This window comes from Panthera uncia, chromosome D2, assembly GCF_023721935.1.
Source record: "Panthera uncia isolate 11264 chromosome D2, Puncia_PCG_1.0, whole genome shotgun sequence".
Taxonomy (NCBI): domain Eukaryota; kingdom Metazoa; phylum Chordata; class Mammalia; order Carnivora; family Felidae; genus Panthera; species Panthera uncia.
In genome coordinates, this window is record NC_064818.1 from 75084451 (window position 1) to 75096618 (window position 12168).

The window sequence follows — 12168 nt, forward strand, 5'->3', positions numbered from 1 at the left end:
GTCACAGGCGACAAAAACCGTGCACTGAACCTGAGAGCTGGGATTTCTTATGATACGATCGCAGCCCCCCCCCCCCCCCCCCCCACGAATAGTTCAGTCCTATTCGTGCAGGAATGTGCGCACCCTCCGACTGGTACAAACGAGGGAGCCAAGTGGCTTGGTGAGAAACAACCCCGTTCTCTTTCCACCTTCTCCAGGGAAGGAAACCACACCTTGTGTTTTCTCTGATGCCTCCCCGGTTATTGTTCAAGAAGCAAGTCCCGAATGAAGAATGGTCTTTTCGCTACAGGACACAAACACACTGGAAATTACCTCCATTAGCTCTCTTGACAGAGTGACACCTGTATAATTATTTGGTCCTAGCTTATGGCACACATTAGTATCTCGAAATTGGCTGCCGGGAAACGAAACTGGTGTGGAGTTGGGTGAATCGAAATCACGGGTGCCACGTAAGCTACCTCTCTTCCCAAAGAGAGCTCGTCATACCCAGTCTCTAGAAAAGCTTATCTTGGTACCTCCAAGTTTGTGTAGGAGTTTCTTCGATTGTAATTAAACACTTCTCTGACTTAACTTTAGGGAGATAACTGCAAATGCCAAGACAGACAGGGAGTGAAAGCTGTATCCAAGCCAGGCAAGAGGTTATGGCAGGCGAGGGAATGCAGACGTATAGTCTGGGATGCCCACCTTCTACTATTCCCAATGTTCAGATTCGAACGACTATAACAAGTGAGCTGACGGTCTTCAAGGACCGTCATACTTTGTCTTCTGGGCAGGACCAGAAAGAGAGGGCTGGGAGCACAAGATCTGCCTCACAGACTCTCTGCCTGGCCCCACCATCTTCTTGATGCTTGTGGTTCAGAGCTCTCAGCTTACCCGTACAGGAAGGGAAACACAAGGCAGGGGAACTCAGAAGCCAAGAACTGTGCTCAGTCCTGGGAGGTCAATACTATGATCTTTAGTTTATAAAAATGGAAGTGCAGAAGATCAAGGTTGCCTAGCCACTGGCTAGCGGAACCAGGATTCAGATCCAGTCCAAGGGAGCCCAAATACATGGACATCAAGCCAGATCAAGAGACAAACAGCTCCCGGTAATGCCTTCCACAGAGCCCAGTGGGCATGCTGATTAGAACAAACATCTGATCAGAACACCTCCACACCATCCACTAAGGAAAATACTATGGACCACGGGAAATTTGATGTCAGATACCATATTTGAACCATTTCAGCCCCATATTACATGAATAACCATTAAAAACAGCCAACACTGAGTGAAGACTCCTAGGGCAATTTGTATTTTACATCTAATTTCTCCAAAGAAATGGACTACAGAACAGTCATGTTCTAATAACCGGCGGCTGGAAGGTCACATCTGTTATTATAAGTGGGATATTTAGTCCATGTGACTGGGTATGAATGATCTAAACAGTAAAAAAAAAAAAAAAAAAAAAAAAATGCTAACAAGGTACCGTCTCGTTTGGAGACCAGCCATGCCTAGTAGCTGTTTTTAAAGAACGCTTAAAAGTGAGAGAATCAATTCTTTTCTTTTTCAGGAGGTGGTTAGAAATACAACCTCACTCACTCCTATTGAGATCGTCAGACATGACCTTTGCAGTTAAGGACCATAAAAAGAAAATGTCAATCCAACATCCCCATTTAGACCTAAGTCTCCATCTGGGGATGTGTCCAATGGAAATACTCACTTATCTCTTGGAAACTCCCACTTTGGATCTTCTGGCAGCTCATACTCGGAGACCCCTGCCAGCATGGGGGTGTCTGCCGTTGAGGAGAGGCGTGTGGTTATCCTCACCAGCGGGGTGTTGGAGTTCATGGAGGAGCTGGACTCGGCAGAAACCTGGATACAAAATGCAAAGACACAGATGTAATCCTGGCTCCACCTGAGAAGGCTGGCAGCCGGCCAGAGCCCAGCCAGATGGTCGATTCTTAGGAAGAAAGGTGGGAGGGCCGGCCAAAGTCAAGAATCCGATTCCAGCTCCTCTGTCTTCCTATCTCGGCAGCACCACATCTCACCCACCTCCTATGCTCCCAAGACCGGGTTTGCAAACATCTTTAGACAGCACCCGGTCAAAATAGAAGTCATCTTTCTGTCCGAATTCCTCACAACAGCCACCTGAGGACACAACAACAACCCCATGAGCTTCATTACTGCCTTGTTACCTGTCCCGGAGCCCCACATGACCAATCTCCCCATACACCAGCTCATATCATGAATCAATTCTGTGCCCGTGAAATTCCGTAAAAACTTTTTGTTAGACGATCAGCTCTCCGGTATGGCGTCCGTCTTTTGGAACGAAAAGCCAAGTGTCTCAAGGAACTAGCTCTAGGATTTGAATGTGAAGGGCATCCCATAGCTCCAAGGGTCTTAATTCAAGGTAACCGGAGACCCAGGCACTGAGGGCCATTCTCTGCTTCCCCCCTCGTCCTTCTGGGAACCGGTGATGCCCAGGCCATTCGATGGAAATCAACTGCCTCTTTGTAGAGACTAATGGATTGAAAGCGCGGGGCGAAGAGTCAAGGAGAAAAAAAAAAAAAATGCCTCCTTGTATTCATAATCATGTGGGAAATCTCCTCTTCCGTCTGAAGATTGCAAGGGCTACACCGAGTTTTCTCATTCACCCCCCAACCATTTCAGTCTGCGTCTGACAAAACGGTTACTTCTTAAACACGGTGTCTTTCCTGGGCTAGTTTCTATAAGGAAAACACATGTGGAGCCCACTTGAAGGCCAATCCCGAGGATGACTACACCATCCTGGTACAACTGTGGGCTGCTTGACCACACCTCACTCTAAACCATGAACAAGACTTTGGCTCAAGAAAGTTGGAACATGAGGCTTAACGTGGTCCATCAAAGCAGCCCGCGGTTCCTCTCTGGTTCTGTCCCCTGCAAGACTGCCCAGGTCAACAGGACTCTCCAGCTATGCTTACAAACACACCTTTTTTTTTTTTTTTAAGCTGTATTTATTTTTTTTTTGAGAGAGAGAGAATGAGCGGGGGAGGGGCAGAGAGAGGGGGACAGAAGATCCAAAGCAGGCTTTGTGCTGACAGCAGAGAGCCTGATGTGGGGCTCAAACTCACAAACTATGAGGCCATGACCAGAGCTGAGGCCAGACACATAACCAACTGAACCACCCCGGCGCCCCCAAACATACCTTTGAAGTTAAGGTGGCAAAGACCGAGGGCAGATAAACGTACTTAGTTGCGATGACCTTTCGCGAGGTAGAGTTTGAACCATTCCCGCCGGGAACAGGAAGACCCATACTTTCCTGAGACAAAAAATCTTCATTCTCTCCTCTGTAAGCCCAAAGTGCCCTGAAGGCAGGGAGAAATCCAAGAAGAGCCCAAGAACGGACTGGGGTGGGGGTTTGAGGTGGAGTCATTTTAGGAATAGGAAGTTGGTTTCGGTATTAAAATCAAGATGTATGGAGTGCGTGTTTGGCTCAGTCAGTTAAGCATCCGACTCTAGACTTCAGGTCATGATCTCACGGTTCTGGGGATCGATCCCCACATCGGGCTTTGGGCTAACAGCTCAGAGCTTCCTTGGGATTCTTTCACCCTCTCTCTCTGCCCCTCCCCTGCTCATGCTCACCCTCTCTCAAAAATAAATCAAATAAATAAAAAATAAAATCAAGACGTAAGGGATTTTTAACCCAGAATTTCTATCATCTTTTAAAACGTACAAGAGAACATTTCTGAGCCCTTCTGAGCGGTCTTTTGACAGGGGCATTTACTCTTAAGCTTTACATGCAGAGTATGAGCAAAGTTATTTGCTGGAAGCAATTTAAAAGTAACTTTTTAAAAAGGAGCTGAAGAATCGTAACTTTTGGAGCTGAGAAAGACCTCACGGATAGACTCGGCTCCAAGAGGCTGAGGCCTCACACCCAAGTGTCTAAGCACTCAAGTGGCAGGAGGAGGAAAGGACAAAAGGTAACTGTGTGAACTCCCGTGGAATCCAGTCCTGCTCCCCACTAATGCCAGGGACTAGGCAGGGACGGCACCCTGGCCAAACAGACAACCGGGAACACCCCCTCCAGACTCCACATGGGCCCCAACTCACTGCGCTACACGGCCTCAGCTACAGCGCTCTCAGAAACCAGGGTCTCTCAAAAAACATCAAGATGTACACAGTTTTCAGCGACCACACAAACATCCCGAGCTCCATCCGCAGAAAAGGAATCAGAAAGATTCAGGACTGGGTTTGGCCAAAGATGCTTCCCCAAACCCTAGCACCCTGCACCAAGGCCACGTGCTATGGATACAGAAGGAGGCTGGTGTTGTCAAAGACAAAACGGTCTTCCGGAAAGTTCTCCCACACAAAGAGGCAAAGGTCACCATTCACGGCAATGGGAACTTGTCCCTGAGGGTCACAGGCAACAAGAACCAACCAGACTTGGAAAAGTCAGTCTTGGGACGAGACGATACAGGCCCCCAACGGCCGCGGTCTGGCAAATCCTGCAGCCAGGACTCTCTCCGCGAGGCCAGCCATGTAGTCTGTCGTCATCAGACCCGCAGGAATTCCAGAATTCCACTATCGCTGTATCTGGTGTGCTGCCATCGATGACGATGAGGGGAAACCCCACGAAGAAGTAAGAGGGGGCACAGTTCTGGGTAAAAGAGGCATGTCCTCAAAACTCTGCTCTTAGCAGCAGCAAGGAGTACAGGGTATGGCATAGGAGAGCGGCCTCCCCATGGGGGGCGTGAGAACACAACCTTTTTTTTTTTTTAACTTTCAGGAATGATATAGAAGAGATTGAATAGTGGCTAACCTTCGGGGGGAGAGAGAGAGAGAAGACTCACAGTTGAGGGAAGGGGCAGAACTCATCTTACCTCAGAACTTTCCAAGTCGTTTGAGTTTTATCACCAGGCATATGTATTTCTTTTTAGGTTTTAGAAAAAGCATTTTTTTTTTTTAACGTTTATTCATTTTTGAGAGACAGAGAGAGACAGAGCATGAGCGGAGAAGGGGCAGAGAGAGAGGGAGACACGGGATCTGAAGCAGGTTCCAGGCTCTGAGCTGTCAGAGCACAGAGCCCGACCCGGGGCTCGAACCCACGAACTGTGAGATCATGACCTGAGCCGAAGTCGGGACGCTCAACCGACTGAGCCACCCAGGCGCCCCTAGAAGAAGCACTTTCTTTAACAATAAAAATATTTTTTGGAATGGTAGGGATCTGAATTGAGGAAGGTAGAACTGTCCCAGGAGGGGGAAAAACAGCAGAGCACACGTGCTTGACATACAGTGACTTCTAAAGGAGTTAGAAATGACCAGATCACATGGGCCGCCTGGGTGGCTCGGTCAGTTGAGCAACTGACTCCTGATCTCGGCTCAGGTTATGATCTCATGGTCATGGGATCGAGTCCGTGTCAGGCTCTGTGCTGAGATTCTCTCCGCCCCTCCCCTGCTCGTGTTCTCTCTTTTTCCTTCTCTCAAAATAAATAAACTAAAAAAAAAAAAAAACAAAAAAACAAAAACAACGAGAGCATTGCTTTTGCAACCTTTCCCAGCACTACCGGGCTGGGTTTTGTGGCATCTTTGCATCCTCCCATCTGGGCACCCCAGTGACCGGGCTTGGCCTAGCAGCCAACCCTGGTTGGTACCCTTCCTCTGCTAACTGCTTATGACATGGGGCTCCACTCAGGTGGTGGCTTTCTGACCAACGGCACCACCCGGGGGGCTATGTGCCAGTTCCAACGTTGGCCAACTGTGAGCGCTTTGGAAGTCGTGTAACCTTCCTAGACTAGAGTTTCCTACCCGTTGAAAGGAAACCAGGAAAGTTCCCACCCCACAGACTTACCATGAGGGGAAAATGAGGTCACACCCATAAAGCATTTAGTGCTGAGCCTGGCACTGGCGAAGAGTTCGGTTGATATTTGCTACCAACGTCGCGACTGTTTCTCCTAGAGCCTTTTCAGAATCCTTGGCTGCCCAGATCCAAGGGAGCTCGGGACCGGCAGCCCCCCCAGGGAACCTGGAAGATCTGCAGCTTGCGGGCGTTTTGTGTGGGAGATGCTGTCACACTGTGCGCTCTGGGAAGACCGAAACCCCACCGGCAGGGAAGGCTGACTGCAGGACAGGACGTGCCTTCCTGGTTTGGAAGATGAGACCCTCTGCTCACAGCCGGGATGGGCCGGGGCTCCAGCAAGTCAAAGAGCAAACCCAAGAAATTAAGGATCCAGGAGTCAGGGGTCGGTCCCGGGGCAGGGGGAAAGCGTAAGAACGTCCTAATGACAAATATGGCTTAGGGGCTGCTGAAGAAAAGAAAAACTTACCAGTCAGAAGTTAACTGCTCTGCGGCTAACCTATGACCCGTAAGGAATCTCTGCCCACAAACCCATGGCAAAAGTTCACGTACATATGCAGCTTCCTCCGAACGATCTCCACAAGGTTTTCGTGTCCAAGCTTTTAAAACCGAAGCCCTCTACGAACTTTGTTGCTATCACTACCGTTCAAACTTTAAAACCGTGTTTACAGAAAGGGTTACTTATGAAGGTTTTGTCCCGATTAAGGGTAGAGGTTTACATTCAATGTGCAAATCTGGAAAATACTCTTGTAAAAAGCACAAAGGGGAAGAAAGGTAAGAAAATGCCAGAAGTATATAAGAAACTATAGAATCTGATCACTGTCTGTGAAGGTGTATCTTAATTTGACCTCCACGCGTTTTTTACTGAGCTTTTAAAATCCCCTCTGGGACTGTAACCTCTGGCTGGCTTTCTCTTCACTCTGCTTCTGCTGAGAGCGAATGTGTTTCTGGGGCTGGGTACAATCTTCTGCAGGCGACTGATTCCTCTACGAAATACTGTGTTTTGCTAGAGTGTCTTTCCTTCGGGACCCTCAAGTAATCCCCACTGTCCACCTGTGAATCCCTGGACTAATTCAGGACTAGGAGACTATCGCTTTTTTTTTTTTTTTTGCACAAAATCATTATCTACCCCATTGGATATTCTATCTAATTTAAAAGTAGTCCACCAATGGCGATAATTAAGTTACTGGCGAACAATACACACTAACACACTCAAATAAACCGCCTTCCCACTCCTCAATCCTGGCAGGCACGATTCTAGCATGTATGTTGTTTTCTGTCTCCATTCAGCTCCCCCCTTTCCGGACTCTCTTTAACACATGCCATAAATCAAACTTCTAACGAAAGGTGCGTTTCGCGTATTTCCACGGTATATATGGGAAACTAAGCAAGGAAGTGGCTTTCTTCTTTTCCTTTTAAAGGGCCACCAAGAAAGAGAGTCATCTCTGTATACCAGAGTAGACTGAACAAAGGGAGGGTAGGGGGACTCACAGAAAACAGGGCAGATAGAAGCAAGGAGGAGAGGGGTGACACACGGGTGTCACTAATTCCTGACTCTGAAGCTGGGGATCCCCTAAACCAGAACATTAAGGCCCCGAGTTAACATACTTGTGCTCTAAGCCCTGTCCACCCCTCCCCAATGGCCAAACAAAATGTTTTCACCACCTCAAATCAGGCGGCTGGGATAAAGGTTTGAGGGGTTTCTGGGGTTGGATTCTGTTTCCCTCCATAACAATATTTAAGTCATCAGGCAAGGCGGTTTATCAGTTTTCTCCCTCACCAGGTCTCTGCCTCCCCCGGGCTGCAGCCTGGATTCCATGAGTAAACCCATCAAAGCAATGACTCACCGGTCCTGGATGGGCTGGTGCTTCTTAGAAGATCCCATCAGCCAAAATCCAAATCAGATCTCAAACTGTCCTATCTTTCAGAGGCTGAGAGGAGCTAACAGCCCAGTGGGAACCAGGGAGGGCGAGGCACCCACATGGAAGGGAAGGTTCCAGTTAGCCATCCATGACTACCCTAATAACCCAAGCGTTTTCTGGAACCAGGGAGATTTCATTAGACCATCTGACTAACCAAAAGGTGGAGAATCTCCCAATATCATGACATTTAGCTGCTAGACAATGAATGAGCTTCTAGAAGTGGAACCCTCCTTCACAGAGTTCAGCGTGTTTAATACCCATGAAGGCACAGCCCCCAAGAACTGGCTCCTGAATCACACGCACCCAGCCGGTCCCCCCACAGCTTCTGTCCCGTTCGTGAGGTCCCTGGGAACATGCCACTTATCTCAAAGATATTGTTTAAAAAAAAAAAAAGATGACCTTGGGGCACGTGGGTGGCGCAGCTGGTTAATCGTCTGACTTCAGCTCAGGTCATGATCTCATGGCTCCTAAGCTCGAGCCCTGCATCAGGCTCTGTGCTGACAGCTCGGAGCCTGGAGACTACTTTTTTTTTTTAATGTTTATTTATTTTTGAGATGGAGAGAGACAGAATGTGAGCAGGGAGGGACAGGACAGAGAGGGAGACACGGGATCCGAAGCAGGCTCCAGGCTCCGAGCTGTCAACACAGAGCCCGGGGCGGGGCTCCAACCCACGAACTGCAAGATCATGACCTGAGACCTGAGCCGAAGTCGGATGCTCAACCGACTGAGCCACCCAGGCCCCCCTGGAGACTACTTTAGATTCTATGTCTCCCTCTCTCTCTGCCTCTCCCCTGCTTGTACTCTGTTTCTCTCTCAAAAATAAATAAAACATTAAAAACAAGAGGACCTTGATCTACCCATATCAGCAACCAAGAGGGTGAAAGCAAAGCCTCAGAAAAAGACCCTGGGGGCCCTTCTCAGAGGTGAGTAGTGGCGGGAGTGTGCCTTGCATGCACATGTGTGCCCCTACCCAGGAGACGGTTTTATCTGTTTACGGCAAAAGCTAAATGTCCATCCTGCCCTATGGAAACTTCTGGCTCCAGAGAAGGAAACTTACGTACTCACCGAAAAACTGATTCACCAAACCCAGCAATACCACACGCCTCCTGAACAAACACCCTCAGTTTCCTCTGCACCCCTCCCCACGAACGCCCCGCTGATGTGTGCAGCTCACAGAAAGGGAAGCCCTCTCTTGAACTCGTGGGTGTATAAAGGCTGCTTCACAATGACTGTGGCTGTCCCCTGGCAGCCTGGGCACCTGCTCGAGAGCTGACACGCTCATGAGGACACCCCCTCTGGGCTGGCCCTCTTGATCACGCTGATGCCAAAGGAACAGGAGCAGGTGAGCAAGTGGCCGGCCTGGTGTCTGAGCCCCGGCACTGAAAACAGCATGAGCCCCTGTCAAGGGACACGGGGAGACGCCGGCTGCCACCTGCCTCCTCCGACTAAAAAGTTCTCTCTTTCCTCAAGCATCAAAATGCATAAAGAGCCTCAAAAAACTCACAATTACTGGGAAATGAACACAAGGAACTTCTTCTAGCTACTGGAGCAAAGTATTTTTGACTCAAAAAAAAAAATAACAAACGGAGACATCCTGTAACCGTTAAGTCCGGTCCAAATCAGTAAATGTCAAGAAGGAAACACTCACAGTAGGATTAGAAGAAGAAGAAGAAAAAGAAAGAGAAAAAAAGGAAAAGAAAAAACATGACTCCTCTCGTTCTAAAAGGAGGACAGTGATTGATGGGGGTGAGTGAGATGCGGGGAGTGTGTGTGTGTGTGTGTGTGTGTGTGCACACGCGTACGTGCTGGTGGAGGGGGGAGGGTCAGGGCCAAGAAGCAAATACTTGGTCTCCATCATGAAGACTCTCGGTGTTACCTGCGTCATAGAGGAGGCTGGGCTAATACAGCATGAAAAGTGGCCTCGCAAGTAACTAGGAACAGCCCATCCTTAAGACATCTGGTCACAGGCTCACCTGTCGCCAGGGGAAAGTATGCTTGGCATCTCCGTGGTATTTTCTCTGTCATCAACATCTCTGCCGGCCTTTATGGGGCTTTTCACTCCAGCTACACTCCAATAACCCTCTTGTCCCCAGATACCTGACAGGCACCTCCTCCTCTACCAAAGGGGCAGTGCTTCCTGACGGCGCATTCTTCGTAAAGAATCGCACAACCCATTTCGACATATATGAGGAGCTGAGGTGTGTCAGCATCCCCCCAAATAAATGAATCTCCCAGAGATTTGTGCGCTTTCCTCTGCTTCTTTATTCTACTTGACCTTACTAAAACCCAAGACCACTACATATGATGGCCCCCAAATCACCTTGGAACAATTGGTGAAGGTGACAGGCCGTATCTTGCGCAGAACCTGGGTCGGACCAAGCCCTCAGGAAATTATGATAAAGAAAGGAAGCAAGCGAGGGCGGGGGGAGAAAAAAGGAGACGACCTAATGTTCCCTTCGATCACACAGGGACACGAAGGAAGCATGATCAACCGAGGTGGAGACAGACAAAGACGAAAGGCCAGTCAGCCGAAGAGAAACGAAAATACGATGACTAGGGTTGGTTGAGTCAAGGAGATTTTAAGGGCAGCTGCATCTTTTATATGGAAGTAAAAAGAGCACTGTAACAGCTGCAGAGAAAAAGATGATGAAATCATTATGGGACAATCGTCTAGCTACACCAAATTGCAGGTTTCCTCCAGAAGGTAGCATTTTCCCCTGGTAGGAAAAAACAACAAATCACAGAGATGGGAACACCACTCCCTTCTTCAACTCCCTGAGGTCAGGTTCTCAAGGCGGTGGCTGTAAGAATGGCCTGGAGGTAACTGGAAAGGAGGAGGGAGGGGAACGGGTGGTCACAGCACCTGAATGTCACTGAAGGCGCCACCTGGCCATGTGAGAGTCACCTTCCAAACTGGCCTCTCCCAAAGTCGGACAAGCAGCCCCATCATTATTTCCCTAGCCCCAAGAATGACAGTGGTGTCGTTTCAGTAACAATAGCATTCTTGGTGGCAGGAGGGACCCAATGGGCACCTTTATTTCCCTTGCTCTTCATACAATTTGGGCAATCACCTGCACTTGACACACCCTCCAAATGCTATCCTCGGCCTCTAGGAAGAATAAAGAACTGCTTGATACGTGGCTTCCAACGAGTCAACAAGGACCCATTCAGCCCGGAGCCCGGAGCTGGGTTGAGAACAGCCGGTGCCACGCCAAAACCGCGGCTGGCCAACTGGTTCCTAATCCGTCCTAATGCCTGATCCAGAAAATGTCATCGCCACCTGAAGTCCCGGGAGGGGCAGAGCTGGGATTAACCCAGAGTTTCTCGGAGTGCAGTTCAAAATCACCGAAGGACCTGCTTACACACAATACAGATCCCTGGCCCCATTCAAGACCTACCGAACTCGAATCTCTGGGGCTGGGACGGAGGAATCTGCAATTTTAACAAATGCCCTGTAAATTCTACTAAAGCGTGCACTGAAACAGAGCCAGTGAGTTGGCCATTTTACTTGCTGTTTCAAAAGAAACAACACCGCTCCAAATACTTTGCTTGTAGACACTTTCCGTTCACATCTGCCTTCCCCTTCTGTCTTCATGAACACACAGAGGAAAGGGTCAAAGCGTATCCTGTCCCACTCGGCTTTGGAGCCTTGGTTTAAAGCAGAGGTGCAGGGGCTCTCTTGCCCTGTCTCCCCAGAGCAAAATTAAACCAATCAGGATGCACACAAGAGCAAAAGGTGACCGCCAAAGACCAGACACGAGGCTGAAGACAATCTGTTGCTCGTTCAATACAACAATCATTCTACCACCAAATCCACAGCCACACTTGTGAACGATTAACAATAACATAATATATGCATACATTTCTATTTTAAGAATCAGAGAGGTCGAGCCAAAACCCAGTCAAGACAGACATCGCAGTCTGGTTTAAATCAAGCGGTAGTTCAGATCCATCTTTAGGGCCTAAGTTTCTGACCTTGATTTAAAAAAAAATAAGTCAAAGAGAACTAGCTCCCCTGTCTTTCTAAGTCGTGGCATAAGCCGGTCTCAAAAAAAGGCATTAGATCGCAGGGGACAAAAGTGGCCTATGATTCAAAAAGACCGCTACACCTGAGCCTCAAAGACACAAGGGCGTTGCCTCCCTGTGTTATTTCCAGTTCTGCTGATTAGCTCCGAGAGTCTCCCACCATCATGCTCTCCTGCCCTTGGAACTTGACTCGAATGACCCCCCACCCCGCCCCGCCCCGGGGCACCAGGACTTGACTCTCCAAGCCCCAAATACTAACTGGACGGCCACTAAGAGGCATGTTGGGGCCACTCACACAGTGAAAGCTCACAGGAGCAGATGGCACCGAAGCAGAGAAAAAGACCCAAGGGCTGGCTGGGATACGGGGGAGGAGTAAAGTTCTTCAAACTCTTTATCTACTTTCT

The 12168-nt window shown here is 48.9% G+C and overlaps 1 protein-coding gene across 7 annotated transcripts in view; it reads right to left on the bottom strand.

The window, feature by feature from the left end:
• Positions 1 to 12168, bottom strand: part of FGFR2 (fibroblast growth factor receptor 2) — a 108489-nt gene that overhangs the window by 22852 nt on the left and 73469 nt on the right. For all 7 annotated transcript variants that reach the window (XM_049645859.1, XM_049645858.1, XM_049645857.1 and 4 more), the window contains one exon: positions 1701 to 1852. In XM_049645859.1, the coding sequence (XP_049501816.1) occupies positions 1701 to 1852 (152 nt within the window). The remainder of the gene's footprint in view (positions 1 to 1700; positions 1853 to 12168) is intronic.